Source organism: Ipomoea nil, unplaced genomic scaffold (genome assembly GCF_001879475.1).
Source record: "Ipomoea nil cultivar Tokyo-kokei standard unplaced genomic scaffold, Asagao_1.1 scaffold0276, whole genome shotgun sequence".
Lineage (NCBI taxonomy): Eukaryota > Viridiplantae > Streptophyta > Magnoliopsida > Solanales > Convolvulaceae > Ipomoea > Ipomoea nil.
In genome coordinates this window covers 174,507-191,288 of record NW_017616704.1, presented here as the reverse complement: position 1 = coordinate 191,288, position 16,782 = coordinate 174,507, and the positions used below count along the sequence as shown (strand labels likewise).

Here is a 16,782-nt window from a genome sequence, read left to right as displayed (position 1 = left end):
CGGCTGCCCGCTGGAACAGTGTTTACGGGTAGCGGGTAGTCAGTCCCCCCACCTACCCCCCACTAATACACAGGCAACTTTTGGTTATGAGATCTCATGTGGAACCCGAACCCATGTCTAAACACATTCAAACACATAACAATAACACCACGTATTCAATTGACGGAATTAAACCAAGAATCACACCAAATACATCCTAACATGATTCCTAAACATGTCAAGACTCAACATAAACCATATAACGATCCAGGGACATCCGGAATCACAAGAACATCAAGAAATCTATATGCAAAGTCCTAAACACAAGTCCTAGGCTAGACTAAACACCCGATCATGCGAAATCCCACCCAAATGTACCAAGAACATCATAATACGAAATCCACGTTATAACCCTAGGGCTCTAGACATAATCGAAATACAAGATCGTTCATATAATTTATCATAGTATCAAGAACGTCAAGATTATCACATAAGCATCAAGATTAACACATAAACATTAAGATTATCACATAAACACAATATAAACCCTAGGCAAAGCTCTATCAAGACTCAAGCACAGAATCATATATCAACGGAGCCAATGAATAAGATATAGCAAGGAAAATAGGTTTTGTCAAGACATGGGTTTCCTCTTAGCCCTAACCAATATCCTTGGCTGCTAAGGTTCTTCTCTAAGATCTTCTTCCCGTGGATTCTCCTACGTTTGGTAGCAGGGGGATTCCTCTGTAGGTTTCTCTCTGGGAATATCTTGTGTGGTAGGATTAACTGTGGTAGGGTTTCTAAATACTCCCTAAGTCCATATATATAGATTTAGGGGTCCCAACTAGGGTCCGAATAGTAAGGGTCCACTTATCATATTTCTTATAGGATTAAGGATTTGGTTTATGGATAAGGATCCATGATCCATGGTGGGCCACATCAATTAATTAATGGGAATCCAAACCAAATTAAATCCTTTTTAATTATTATTAACGGAATGAATTAAATAATTAATCCGGGATTAAAGGCCGTAACACGGGATGTTACACCAGCTCTTGAGAGTTCTCGAGTTAGACTATTGTAGTTAGTTGCTATAGTCTAAACTCTTTTGATCTAGTACTGTTGTTTTTGAGATTATGGATGTAGACATCTTTCGTTTTGTTGGTGATAGACACCGGGGTACTTTTCCCCAAGTTTACTTAATGTAGTAATTTATGAATGGTTAGTTCCTTTTGAGCCTGTGCAGTCACCGTGTATGGTGATTGTGGCGGTGACACTCCTTATTCGATGATTAGTAAATTAATGTGAATGTTTAGTTTCTTTATTTAAGTTAAATATTTAATTTTAAGGTTTTAGAAATTTGGGGTGTTACAACCCCCCCCCCCCCCCCGCCCCCCATTCCTGAAGGCGGTCCCCGCAAAGCTACAAGCAGTTAAGCAGCTCATCAGATCTACCAACGCCCCATGCCTCCTCTACTACCCCGCGACAACCTTCATCTAATAACCAGGACATCTCCTCACTGGATCATTGATCCTAAGGAAAAGAGCATAATGGTCAGACGTACGTGTAAGCAAGTTCATCACCCTGGGTCCCTCCACTAACCCCCGCCAGTCTTTACATGCTATGACTCTATCCAACTTCTCCTCCACCCAAGCCTCCATTCCACCACCTCTCTCCTAAGTGTAAGAGTAGCCCTCCATAGGTAACTGAAGCAGTCCATAATCATCCAACTCCTCCCCAAAGTAGCAAATAAGGTTATCAAGATGCGGTATCTGACCCCATTTCTCAGACTGGTATAGAAGTTCATTAAATTCCCCTTGCACCACCCAAGAAGGGGTGACCGAGAGGTAAGGGACCGTAATAAGTCCCACGATTCCTTCCTCTTACTGCGTTCCAGATACCCATAAAAACATGTCATCCTCCATGGCGAGAGACCCGTAATAGTTACTTCTATGTCAACATGATTTTTCGAATAGCTAATAAGTCTTGCTATATTATTCCATCTCCACAACAGTGCCAAACCACCACTCAAACCAATACTATCCATGTAAAATAATCCTTCAAAACCAAGCTTGACAAGTAGGCGCTTAGAATTCCCCCGCCACACCTTGGTTTCCATTAAGAAAATGAAATCAAGCTTCTTATTGGACACCCATGTCCAACACTTCGCGAACTGTGCGTGGATTGCCCAAGCCATGACAGTTCCAACTAAGGGTACTCATTGGGAAGGGTGAGCCTGGGAACCAAAACCCTCCTGTTGCAAGGTTTTTAAGCTATCTGCCATCGCTTCCCCCATTACCCCTACGACGCTTCGACAAAGCCACCACCCCCACGTCCGAACCAGACGCACGCTGCCTAAGTAATGCCCCACCATCCTCACCGCCATTTTGCCTAGTCGTTCCACCATCCCCCACCCCATCCACATTGCCAGACTGCCCAGCGGCATTGCTTCCCCGCACTGGACCTATTGACGGTACTAACCAGCTTTCGCCAATAGGTCTTAGTCCCCTAGCTTATCCGGCGTGCAACCAAGAACAAAAGGAATATAGTTCGGGCGGCAACTCGTCGAAAAATTTGTCCGAGTGGCCGAGCATCCTGTAGAAAAAATAGAACATATGCAGGCGCTCGTACTTAAAATAAACCCAACCCCAGGACTTGTTGCGTCTGATGAGCTTCATCCTCCTCTTTAAAAGCCTAGTAACCTGGATGGAAACACAGATACGATAGAAAGTTTTCCATGGTGTGTTCTTTGGCCCTAACATTATCTCCTGGAAGTCTGTGAAACAACCATCAGTTTTCCGATCCTCCACTGAATCCGAGTTTCGTGCGCTTGTTAATTCTGCTGCTGAAGTTATGTGGGTTCAGAGTCTGTTACGTGAGCTTGGGATTCGTCTTCGTTCTACACCGCTGCTTGTCACCGACAACTTGAGTGCTTCGTATGTCTACAAAAACCCGGTCTTTCACTCGCGTATGAAGCACCTAGCACTTGGCTACTTCTTCGTCCGTGAGCATATTACTTCTGGCGCTTTGCGTGTTGGTTATGTTCGTTCGGTTGAGCAGATTGCGGACCTCTTGACTAAACCTCTTAGTTATCAATTGTTTGACGTGTTTCAGTCCAAGCTTGGGCTCACTGATTGCACCTCAATCTTGCAGGGGCGTGTTAAGAATTAGTCTTATTAGTGTTTATTTTATTTTATTTGTATTTGTTAGATTTTTTTTTTGCCTAGTCTTGGGGAACAAGTGTATCTGCTCCTCCTTTTGTGGCCTTGTACGCTATTTAAAGCGATGTGTAAACATTGAATAAACACTAAACTTCAAATTCTCACATATCCTTGGTGGTCGGCCTCAAGTGCCTGCAGCGGGGACCATGCGGTGATCTTTAGAAGGCCAAGCCCTCAGATTTGGGTCTTGTAGTTGGTTAGCTAAGTGTTGGGGGAAGAAGATTTCTGTACGTAGTAGTCGATAGAACGACGGAATCATGTGATTTTTACAACTTATAAGTTCGTTTTTTTGACATTTTACTTCTCTCGTGTAATTTAGGGACTATTTTCTAGAAGTGGCTTTGAAACTATCTTTCTCATTAAATAATTTTAAAATAGTGACAACACTTCTCTAAATAGTCATATTTTTTTTTACCAATAACCATTATTATTTATTGGAAATACAGATAGTCAATTTTCTTCACAAAACTAAAATTTATTTAATACAAATATTTACATTAAATGGACAGGAAATAAACATCATAAAAAGACACATCTAGTGATATAAATTAGAATATTATATCAAACGAACAAATAAAATTTTTAAAATATGGAATAAAAATTGAATAAAATCTCTTTTTTTTTTGGAAAATTATATGGTGCTTCATTAAAAATAGGCCGAAATAATGTCAGGTGGGAGTAAATCCCAATACATAGTAGCAGACTGCTGATAAGCCGAAGTAGCTAAAGCATGAGCTAAATAATTGTCTAATCTAGGAATAAAGTGAAACGAACAAAACTGAAACAAAGATGCAATACGTCTGCAGCTGTCAATGGCATAGCCTAGATACGTGCGCAACACAACGGTTGGTGTAGTAAGATAGCGATGTAGTGTCAAGCAATCTGTATATATCTCAACATTCTGTTCTCCCCGATCCTTCAATCATGATAGATGATGAGGTCATGACTACAACAATTTAAAAGATCATTATGTTGGTCCAAATATTATGAAGAAGAAGGTCCTAGAAGGCTCATTGAAAATAGTCATCATTGAAATGAAGTCATGTAGTTATTTAAGTTATTTAAAATGCATTTATGTTAAATTTAATATTAGGAGACTCTTAACTCTTTGTTTTCCCTTTGAAAGTTATGTATTAGCCTATATAAAGGCTAAACACAATCAGAATTTTAGATATAGATGAATGAAGTTGAATGAAAGAAATGCTAAGGCATTTTGTTTTCTCTCATGTGATTTGGGAGATGCTCTTGTAGGCTTATCAAGATAATACCAATCTTGTGGTGCCATCCATTCCTTATCACCTAAGACCAAGGTGTGGCGGAAATATCCTTATACAAAAACACAAAAATAATCCCAAATCCAGCCCCTACATCAACCAATTCCATCTCCAACACCCATAAACCGTAATTGTTGTTCCTGCTGTTTAGGTGAGGAAAAGATCGGGCAATCAAAGGACTCTTTGGTGAATCGACTCTCGAGTTCACCCTCAAAGATCCACATCAGTTTGGTATAAGAGCTTTTGGTTCATTCCTCACACAAAAAAGGTTAACACTCTACCAATCAATTCTTGTTTCATATGTTTCTGCAGAAAATTTTTTAGCATGTGTCTTCAGAAAGAAAAATTCCAAAAAAAAATACTTCCACATATCCAATTGTGTTGAAATTTTTTCTGGAAGTACCCAACCTATCACTCTATTTCTTCATGAAATTTTTGTGCAAAAATAATATTCCTAGAAACACAGAAAAATCGCTGACTTCAACACAACCGTAAGATTCTGCCCAGAAATTTTCTTCATGCCCTGTCTAGAAGAAAATTTTGGAAAAAATACTTCCACATATATTTTTGCCCTGAAAATTTTTATGGTTGAATACAACCCATATTTCTTGCTAACCATAAAAAATTTGGGTCAAAATATCATCCATAACATTCCAGAAAATTCATCAAAGTCACTCTTAAAATCTGTCCAGATTTGTGTTGCCATCCCTTGTGTTTTCTAGTTATTGTTCATTGTTTCACATCATCCATGGAGTCTTTTGAGTTAAATACACTTCAACAAGGATCACTTAGTGTGGAAGAATTCTATAATAAATTAAGAGATTTGATGATCCGTGATGGGGTGATTGAACCAGATGTTATTACCAAGAACAGATTCGTGTATGGTGTTAGAAAAGAAATTGCACGGTTGCTTCCTCATTGGTGCAAGTGCATGTTTACTTTACTATACCATGCCAAACAAATTGAAGAGAAATTGCAGCAAAAAGAGGTCGAGAATTCGATACCTTTTTTCTTGTCATATGAGGAGGGCTCAAAAGAAATGAATGAGAATGTAAACATGCGTGAACAAAAATGTGAAAACAAAGATGAGGAATATTTGAGTGAAAAAGAAGGAGAGATTGAGAAAAAAACTGAAGATGAGGAAGAAGAATTGTCTTATAAACTTTGTGAGAAAAAGAATGAGGGAGAAGAATTTGAGAACTCCAAAACCTTTGATTTAAGTTCTTTGCAGGTTAATGGATGTGATTCTAGGGTTGAAAATCATTTGGAAGGAATGGTATTGTTGTGCCATGATCTACAAAGCGCGAGATCACTCACTCTCCTTGGTGAAGGTATTAAAGTCATTTGGTCGGATAATTACACATTTCCATTTGATCGAGGAAAGTGTGATTCGAGGACGAATCATCTCAAAGAGTGAGGGAATGATGAGGTCATGACTACAACAATTTAAAAGATCATTATGTTGGTCCAAATATTATGAAGAAGGTCCTAGAAGGCTCATTGAAAATAGTCATCATTGAAATGAAGTCATGTAGTTATTTAAGTTATTTAAAATGCATTTATGTTAAATTTAATATTAGGAGACTCTTAACTCTTTGTTTTCCCTTTGAAAGTTATGTATTAGCCTATATAAAGGCTAAACACAATCAGAATTTTAGATATAGATGAATGAAGTTGAATGAAAGAAATGCTAAGGCATTTTGTTTTCTCTCATGTGATTTGGGAGATGTTCTTGTAGGCTTATCAAGATAATACCAATCTTGTGGTGCCATCCATTCCTTATCACCTAAGACCAAGGTGTGGCGGAAATATCCTTATACAAAAACACAAAAATAATCTCAAATCCAGCCCCTACATCAACCAATTCCATCTCCAACACCCATAAACCGTAATTGTTGTTCCTGCTATTTAGGTGAGGAAAAGATCGGGCAATCAAAGGACTCTTTGGTGAATCGACTCTCGAGTTCACCCTCAAAGATCCACATCAATAGAGCTTCTTTACATGCCAGCGCCTCAGCCATAAGTGGTGAGGAGCAATTCCGGAGTGGTGCGGTGTACGCCGAGACATAACCCCCATCCGTGTCGAGTAAGACTGCCCCAACCGCAGCTTGGCCTGTTTCTTGCATAAAACCCCCATCCACTCGACAAACTCTCCTCGGTGGTCCATGTGGCGGTTCGGTAGCGTGCGTCTCGGTGCCATGCAGCTCGGCCTCCTCCTGCAGCAAAGCCGGCTCGGTTGGCAGCGGAGCAGCTCGGGCCGTGAGCAGTGGGTGTGCCCGTGTCCACGCTAGCTTGGCGGCAGCGGCGGCTTTGAGCACAGTCTCCGGGCGCGGTAATGTCACCTCCCAAACCGCCCTGTTCCTTGCTCTCCAAATATTGTAAAGAATTGCTGCTGCACATAACATCCGATCAGAGTCTAGAACATTTAGAAGTTCACCAAACCAAACATGAAAAACATTTGTGACTATATTGGGGATTGTAAGGTTGGATTTGTCCCAAATGTTTTTTGCAAGTTCACACAACACTAAGGCATGCATTGTGTCTTCCTGAAATATTCCACACATGGCACATCGCGGTTCCACATCCACCCTCTTTATAAGCAAATTTGTAATGGTAGGCAATATATCACAAATAGCTCTCCAAAGAAATATTCTCCATTTTGGTGGGATTTTGAGCTTCCATAAGGGTAGCCATTTTGTAAATGTCCCATTATTTTCTTGATAGTTCCCGACTATTAGCCTGTATCCACTTTTAACATAATACACACCTCTTGGGTCTCCATGCCAGTACCAGGTATCATCATAATCCGGGGAGATGGGTATCTTCATAATATTCGCCACTTCACTAGGCTGAAATAAATCTGTTAAAATTGAGGGATCCCAACTACCAGTTTGTTGATCAATTAATCCTGCCACTCTGGCTCCCTGCAACTGTACTGGCATTTCTGTTTGTATCATTGGGTCATGATCATCCTGTAACCAGGGGTGGGTCCATATATGAGTGTAGACTCCCCGTTACCAATTCTACGCCTTACCCCACCACAAGCTATACTCTTTGCTGCCATGATGCTCCGCCAGCAGAAGCTGGGATTATTTCCCACTTGTGCATCAAAGAAAGATCCCTTCGGGAAATAACAGGCCTTATACACACGTGCCACTAGAGATTCAGGTTTAGTCAACATTCGCCATGCCTGTTTTCCAGCATTGCTAAATTAAACGCACCCAGATCTTTAAATCTCAAACCTCCATACTTCTTGGGGATACATAACTTGTCCCATGCCCTCCAATGTATTCGTCTGTCAGTTCCCGAGTCCCACCAATACGGATTCATAGTCCTTTCTACTGCCGTACACACTAATATAGGTAGCAAGAAAACACTCATTGAAAACGTAGGCATAGATTGTGCCACAGTTTTCAATAGAATCTCCTTACCCGCCTGCGACAACAGTTTTTTATTCCATGAACCAATCCTTTGTCGGATTTTATCCTCAACATACGCAAAAACTGCTTTCTTGTTTCTTCCAACAAAAGAGGAGAGTCCCAAATACTTGCCAAAATTCGGAGCCTGCGTCACTCCCAAAATCTCAGCCACATTTTCCCTGTCAACATTACTTGTATTTCTACTATAGCATATGCTTGACTTATGATAGTTAACCGCCTGCCCAGACAGATCCTCGTACACAGATAGGCACCTTTTAATTTCATTTGCTTCCTCCACATTGACCTTAAAGAACAACAGACTATCATCCGATAGAACGACGGAGTCATGTGATTTTTACAACTTATAAGTTCGTTTTTTTACATTTTACTTCTCTCGTGTAATTTAGGGACTATTTTCTAGAAGTGACTTTGAAACTATCTTTCTCATTAAATAATTTTAAAATAGTGACAACACTTCTCTAAATAGTCATATTTTTTTTTACCAATAACCATTATTATTTATTGGAAATACAGATAGTCAATTTTCTTCACAAAACTAAAATTTATTTAATACAAATATTTACATTAAATGGACAGGAAATAAACATCATAAAAGACACATGTAGTGATATAAATTAAAATATTATATCAAACGAACAAATAAAATTTTTAAAATATGGAATAAAAATTGAATAAAATCTCTAATATCTACAAAGTTAAAATTTTCAATATATAAAATTGAAAATTTTAACATCTAAAATACAATTAATAAAATTTATATTTATCCTATACTACTACTGAACGATGTTAAAATTATTAAAAGGTCAATTTTCATGGCATTCTTCCAATGAATGCATGCAATTTTCCTTCATTCCAACAGCACTGATTGTTACTTGGGTCCTCTACCATTTCTCTATTGATTTATCTCCAAAAGGGCCAATTTACGCTTATAAATCAAGAATAAACATTCGGTTGAAAAATTAACTCTTAAGCTGGATCAAGTTTTAGATTCTTGTAAGTGAGATATTTAATTTGATAAATTATAAACGAGATAAATTCCGTCTTATAATCCTTATGAACCTAGGTAGGTCGCTGTCAAATTTAGAACTAGCCTGACAAACTTGATTGTGGTTGTCCCACGTTTAAATAGCATGACAGTGTCAAATATCGGTGCGCATAAGGGATCTATCTACTTTGGACATAATCCCTAGCATAAGGGATCTATCTACTTTGGACATAATCCCTACATTATGACCGCCGAAATTTAAACATTGGTCTTCTCCCAAATACTGTCTACTGAACCATTAACTAAGCTTGTGCGGGCAGTTTTTAGGTTTTCTACTCTAGGTTGATGCTCTACAAATGACATGAAATGAATGACAGGATATTTGCGCACACAAATTTTGAAAGTTTAAAGAAAATTAATCCACAAGAAAAATAAGAAGAAATCAAAGGCATGTCACATTATATGAAAAGTGAAAGTTTCAAAACACAATCTGAGGCAGCCTATGAAGCTTCCCACACACTCAAACGCATGGAACTATTTGAACCAAGAAGAAATCAACAACACCCAAACATCATAACTCTCTAAGTATCACACTATCACCCAAGAAAACTAAAGAAAGATCCCTTAAATGCTCTGATTGTAACAATTAACTTCAAGAATTCAAAGTGGGCTGATGAGTTCTAGCACTGCTGCATTAAATATACCTGTTGCAGTAAATTGAAATTACAGAACAGAAGGCAATTAGTAACAACAGATTTCCCAGCTGCCATGCTCCAGTTGGAAAAAATAATGCAATATAAACATGATTAAGTAATAAAAGGAGAAGCAATATACTTAGACTAACCTGGCAAAGCTAGCTTTGTTGAGAAGGATCCAGTGGAGGGTAGATAGTGAGCTTGAATCTGCGGGTGCATTTTTCAGTTGGGTCCTGTTTCTGCTGTTTCCGCTTGAGTATGTTCTGTGCAGACTTGATTGCCTTCTTGGTGTGGTTCAAGTCTATCTCTTGAAGATTGCGTATATCAGCCAGGACATGTGGGATCTCCTCGAGCTTCTCACAGTGCCTAAGAACAAGGCTCTTGAGTCCTGGGAAGTGTTTATTTGAAGCTTTCCAGTATCTTAAGTCAGTCCTCTCAATATGCAGGACCTGAAGACAAAGAAACCCGCCAATGATTGGCTCCCAACACTCTCCTACAGCAGCATGCTCAAGCAACTTGAGGATTTCAAGTTTTTCAAGTGTTCCCAATACCGCCAATTCGCTCCAATGGAGAGAGGTCTTTGACAGGGTCAGCTTTGTTAGGTTCACTGGAAATTCATACTTCTGAGGAAGGTGTTGTAGTTCCTCCCCGTCATTCAACAGCTTTAGATTTTCCAACAACTTAAACTCTCTGAGGTTTTTGAACAAACTAGATCCACTTTTTTTGTCTGTCTCCAATAGTTTAGCCAAAGTCCCCCGAACGCCCAATTTCTTGAGATTGGGGGCCTTGGCAAGTGCAGCAGCCGTGCAGCTTAAAGGCGAAACCTTGGAAAGGGTTTGCAAGTTTTGATTTGGAAAGGGATCATCCTTAGTCTTGGGAGAAGAAGGTGAAGGAAGTTCGGCAGAAGAGTTGGTTTGAAAATGCCTTAACCTTGACATGCTCCATATGTCGCCTTTAATTTTAAGAGTATTCTCTGTTGTCCTAACTATAAGAGTCTGCAAATTTTGCAAGTTCCCAATCTCGGTAGGGAGGACTTTGAGTGTAGTTGAGATAGCAATGTACCTAAGATGAAATAACCGAGAAAAGTCTCTATGGCAACGCGTGAAAATGACAGATTCATCTGGTGCAAAGTGCAACACCCTTAGCAATGGAAAGGCCTTGCGGAGTGCTTGAATGATTTCTGGAGGCATCTCAACTCTATTCGAGGCAAAACATAATAAGGACCGGACATGTTCTGGATCTCGCTTTGAAGAAATGAACTCCTTAAAAGGGCAGTGAACACTTAGTCGGCGACAAACATCCTGTTGATTCCTGACATTAATTTCATTGATTTCGTTGAATAGGCCTTCGCCCTTAGCTTCCTTCTTGCAGAACTGGAGCAACATGTCATGAACGCGACAAGTTTTAATTTGACCATTCGACTTTCTCTGTGTTGTCATTACTAGATTCCTACTAACCAAACTACACAACTTTTCACACGCTATGACTTCCATGGTTAATACTCCTTCTTCCTCAATGAACCCCTCCGCAATCCATAGCTGCATCAGTTTTGCAGCGGGGATATGATTGCCATTGGGAAAGGCTCCCAAATAGAGGAAGCAACACTTCAAGTCATCAGGCAAATGGTCATAGCTCAACTGTATTAACGTCTCATAGCTGTCTAGATTTATTCTAAGGAAATCGCTGAAACTGTTAGCCACATTGCGCCATTCTAACCGAGTTTTTGATTTGCCTAACAGAATACCAGCGATTATCACTACTGCTAGTGGTAGTCCATCGCATTTCCTCGCTATCTCTTCACCATACTCTTTCAAGTCATCGGGGCATCTTTCCTCACGAAAAACCTTCTTCTCGAGTAGCTCCCAGCTTTCTTTATGCTCTAGAAACTTCAACCGGTGAGGCTCTCCCAGGGAATTCACAATCGTCGCCACTTTCTCCTCCCGAGTGGTGACTAAGACTCTGCTACCTTTGCTCTTTGGAAAAGCATCCTGGATATCATTGAATGCATCTTCACACCAAACATCATCTAGTACAAAGAAATACTTGACAGGCCCCAGAACTTGTTTAATCTTGCTAGCTAATTCTTCTTCACTCACATTGGTATCATAATCATAGGGCTGTTGTAGTTTCTTCAGAATTTGTAGATAAAGATCCCTTTTCTTATAGGACTGAGAAACATAAATCCAGACACGATACATGAAATGATATTCAATTTCTTCAGATTTGAATACCTTGTTGGCCAGTGTGGTTTTGCCCAAACCCGGCATACCAAACACTGAAATAACCCCATAATTTGGGCCTTCCCTAAGGCGATTGATAATCCTTTTTGCTTCTTCATTAAATCCCACCACATACTCTTCTTCCACTCTGGGTACCTTTTTAAGGTCAATAAATCATCTGAGTTAGCATTTGCATTGATCACTTCAGTAAGGAAAGGAAACAAGGTAAAACATGGCCTCATTTCTCATCCATAAATATTAGCGAAAATGCATAATTTCTCATTTCAATGACCTAATTTAGCCTAAGAATAAACCTACCAGAATCATACTCCTATATGAATTAAATTGAGTTAATACACACTGTAGTGGTTTTTCTTGATTTATTCCTAAATGAACTTTTGTGATTAATTAGGTCAACTTCTACAGTTTTACCCAATTGGGTCATCAGCTGTTAGAATTAAGGATTAAATAGAGAAAATTTACTAAATTAGATAAAACTACTATTATCAAAGACTAACTTGGATAAAACTAGTGTAATCAATAACTAAATTAGATATTAATAGAGGTAAAATTACTAAGTTATATTTAACATATGATTCAATTGAGTAAACTACCAAAATCAAGAATCTAATTAAGTCCAAAAAGTTGTTGCTAAATCGAGAAAACCACTAATAAACTCCAATTAAATTCATGAGGTATATAAAGGCACTTAATTGAAATTATAACAAAAATAGTTTACCTTCTGCGGCAGGGAGAATGTATGGTCTCGGGGCAAGACTATATTTTCAATGACTTTCTGATACTCCGTCTTCTCCTGAATTACCTTGATTTCCTGGAGAATATCTTTGATCTTTGTCGCAATGTTCTTCTTGGTGGGGATATCGAGGAGACCGTGGACCTTGGCGTCCACCACGTATTGGTCGATGAGGTTTTCCGACCGGTACACGACGTCCATGATGTCCTTCATCAGCTGCTTAACGATGTCGTTTTTGGTCCGGATTTTCCGGTACTCTTTCAGGAATGACTTGAAGCCGTTGACGTAGCGGAGGAGCTTTTTGACGTCGTCTTTTATGTCGGAGATTAGCTGGAAGTTCTTGTACAGTAACTCCGTCAAGTTCTCCACCAGCAAGTTCACTACTGCCTCCATTTTCTCTAATCTTCCTCTGTTTCGTCAGCTTCTCCATCTCTCATTCTCTCCTGTCTGTTCTTTTATGAACTATGATGTCAACGAGTCAAGTCGTCGTGGGCCACTAAAGCAAAGTCTTTCTTTATTTTTATTTTTATTTTTTTGTTTTTAGCAGAGACCAATCGTAATGATTAAGCATTAAAATGACAAATTGGTATATCATTTATTCCTATTTTATTAGTGCATCCCCAATAATTGGCAATTTATATCCTACACCACGGCACGCGTTGCACTATGCGCCCAGATGCAAAACGACGTCGTTTTAATTATTTTTTTTTTTGAAATTTCCCGCACCAGTGAATGGCAGTAGTTTTTTCTTAAAAAAAAAAACCCCATGTTCAAGAATGCACATAATGTTATACTAGAATACACATAATGTTATACATGAATGTACATAATTATATAACAAAATATACATACTCTTTTTAAAAGATAATACACATAATCTAACATAATACATAATAAACATAAATTTTTAACATAATACACATCAACTCTTAACATAATACACATAAATTTCATGATTCGGATGTACATAATTGTATAAAAAGAATGTACATAATTGTATAAAAAATACACATAACTGTATGAACCAATACACATAACGTTGTGAACAAATACACATAACGTTGTGAACAAATACACATAATCTCAGCAACTTCCTACCGCGCCTCCCAACACTACCCCAAAACGACGTCGTTTTGAGAGGCGCGCGGCGCACAGTGCTATATGCGCCGTGGTGTAAGATATAACGATTGCCAATAATTGTAGGTTTTTAGGCAGGGTCGGTCTAAATATTTTATAGGCCCGGGGCGAAATTTTAAAAAGAACCCCTATATGAAAAACTAAAATTTAAATTTAATAATACTAAAAAAATTGATAATACTAAATAACATGAAATAAGATTAGAAAATTTTTAATAATTTTTTAAACACAAAAACAATCATGACAAAAAATTTCTACGTGTTTAACTTGATGCAAAATCATCTTAATTGAATCAAAGATTAATATTCGCATATCCTTCTCAATACATAAAATAAATTAAAACAAAACAAATTTTCATATAATAAAACTAATAAACTTACAATTTCATTATACATAGGAATCCTAATAAATAGAATTAAAAGACAAAAAAAAATTCCTAATTCTCAACTTTTAAAAGAACAATACGGTATAATTAGAAGTTTAGGATTTCTATACAACATTTAACCTAATTTATTTTAATATATACTAACTAATAATTTATATACATAGGGAAGGGATCAGGTGCATGAGGGGGTTTCCCGTGCGGTTGTGCGGTTGGACTCACATTAAGCATTAAACTAATGCACTTTAAGTACACAACGCACGTGCATTAAGCACACAAACAAAATACCTTCATAACACAAACTCACACACCTTAAGCACAAAACTGAGGCACCTTAAGCACAAAAGCACACGCATCTTAAGTTTCAACAACTACTCACATTAAGCACAAACTCACGCGCACCTTAAGCACAAGACTCACGCACCTTAAGCACAAGACCCACACACTTAAGTACAAAACTCACGCACCTTAAGCACAAAACTCATGCACCTTAAGTTTCAACAACTACTCACATTAAGTACACACTCACGCACCTTATGTACAAAACTCACGCGCATTACTCACCGCACAAGAAACATGCACCCGCACTGGAACTTAATTATATATATATATATATATATATATATATATATATATATATATATATATATATATATATATATAGAGAGAGAGAGAGAGAGAGAGAGAGAATGGATCAGATGCATTTGTGACTTCCCGTGCGGTTGTGCGGTGGATTAATGTGCGTGAGGTTTATACTTAATGTGCGTGAGTGTTGTGCTTAATGTGCCTGAGATTTATACTTAATGTGCGTAATGTTAATATGCGTGAGTTTTGTACTTAATGTGCCTGAGTATTGTGTTTAATGTGCATGAGATTTGTGCTTAATGTGCGTGAGTAGTTCAGAATTACGAGCTCAGAAGGAAGCAGAACAGAAAACTCACGCACATTAACGCCCAAGCTTCTTGTTACTTCTTCCTTCAATTTGGCCATGCATTCTAGATTATCATCTACCTTTAGTGCAGTTGAATGTTTATATAGATGACGCACGCACAGCAAAATTTGCACACCAACTAAGTGTGGATTTCTGTTGTATTATTCCCATAATTCTTAACCACCATAGCCGCCTCGGCATCATCATCATCAGGGAGGGGGCAATGGCTACTGGGGATGGGGAAGAAGCTGACATTCATATTTTCTGCAGCATTTTACACATTCACGCACATTATGTACAAATCTCAGGCACATTAAGCACAACACTCACGCACATTGAGTACAAATCTCATGCACATTAAGTACAAATCTCACGCACATTAATCAACCGCACGGGAACCTTTCAATATATATATATATATATATATATATATATATATATATATATATATATATATATACCATACAATGTTTTACAGGGAGATTTTTTTCTCTCTCCCCCACATAGGTCTTGTTTTCTCTAAAATCACACCAAAAACTTTTATTGGGATGACCTTAAAGCAACCCAATAGCAAGAAATTTTTCCTTAATTTTTTGTGAGCCCTAACATCCACCTCATTATTTAGGCAAAATTATAAAAACAGTTTCGATGAAAATATGACGGTAGCACCGAGTAAATGATTATCACATAAATATATGTATGTGTAAATATTTTTAGAAAATAAAAATACTTAACTTTCTCAAAAGATTGTTTGACAATTTTTTATCCATCCAATCCTGTTAATACTGAGGCTTGAACCCATGACCTTACATTTAGGAGAATCACTTCATATCACTTGACCACAATATTTTTGTACGTATTTTACTATCACTTCATGCAACTTGACCATAATGTCTTTGTGTGTATTCTACTATATACAATTCTGTACAACTAAAACAAGAAATATATATTTTTTAGAAGTTAACGGAAGAAACGAAAAATGACGTCGTTTTGACCTGGGCGCACAATGATGCACGATATAATTTGCTCCTTAGTGACCTTGAAACCCCGAATTATTTGGTTCTGAAGGTAACTGAGATGCTTAAAGACACCTCCTAACCTTTCAAGCCCTTCTTGTCATTAATAATTTTTTTATAGACTAAAATACTACATTTTTTTTCAAGTTACTGACTCTATTATATTGTAGTATACTACATTAGTTATACAAAGATCCAAAATGAATATATATATATATATATATATATATATATATATATATATATATATATATATATATATATATATATAGGGTTGCATTCAAATACAAACCCCCTTAAAATACAAACTTGAGCTCGTGCACACATTAACATACTTACATGCACACAGGACGCACTGCCAACAATTTCTGGGATTAGCTCGTGCATATATTAACATACTTACATGCACACAACGCGTAGGAGGAAAAATCACAACCATCCATCAAAGCTCGTGCATACATTAACATACTTACATGCACACTAGGCACACTGCCAACAATATCTGGGATTAGCTCGTGCACATATTAACATACTTACATGCACACAGTTTGTATTTTAAGGGAGGTTTGTATTTTAAGGGGGGTTTGTATTTGAAAATAATCATATATATATATATATATATATATATATATATATATATATATATATATATATATATATATGGTAGAGTTCCAGTGAGAACATGTGTTTAGGTGAGAACGTGAGAACACATCATGTGTATCCATCTAATATTTTTTAATGGTTTAGAT

General features: G+C 37.7%; 2 protein-coding genes across 2 annotated transcripts; both read right to left on the bottom strand.

The window, feature by feature from the left end:
• Positions 1–6,312: 6,312 nt before the first annotated feature.
• LOC109155002 lies at positions 6,313–7,416 on the bottom strand. Its single transcript, XM_019302744.1, has 2 exons — positions 6,416–7,416; positions 6,313–6,325 (listed from the first exon to the last, which is right to left on the bottom strand). The coding sequence occupies exons 1-2, from the start codon at positions 7,414–7,416 to the stop codon at positions 6,313–6,315; spliced, it is 1,014 nt and encodes a 337-aa protein (XP_019158289.1).
• Positions 7,417–9,333: 1,917 nt separating this feature from the next.
• LOC109156738 (putative late blight resistance protein homolog R1B-14) lies at positions 9,334–12,981 on the bottom strand. The gene is made up of 3 exons (XM_019304575.1): positions 12,553–12,981; positions 9,744–11,969; positions 9,334–9,603 (listed from the first exon to the last, which is right to left on the bottom strand). The coding sequence occupies exons 1-2, from the start codon at positions 12,958–12,960 to the stop codon at positions 9,753–9,755; spliced, it is 2,625 nt and encodes an 874-aa protein (XP_019160120.1). The 5' UTR covers positions 12,961–12,981; the 3' UTR covers positions 9,334–9,603; positions 9,744–9,752.
• Positions 12,982–16,782: the final 3,801 nt, after the last annotated feature.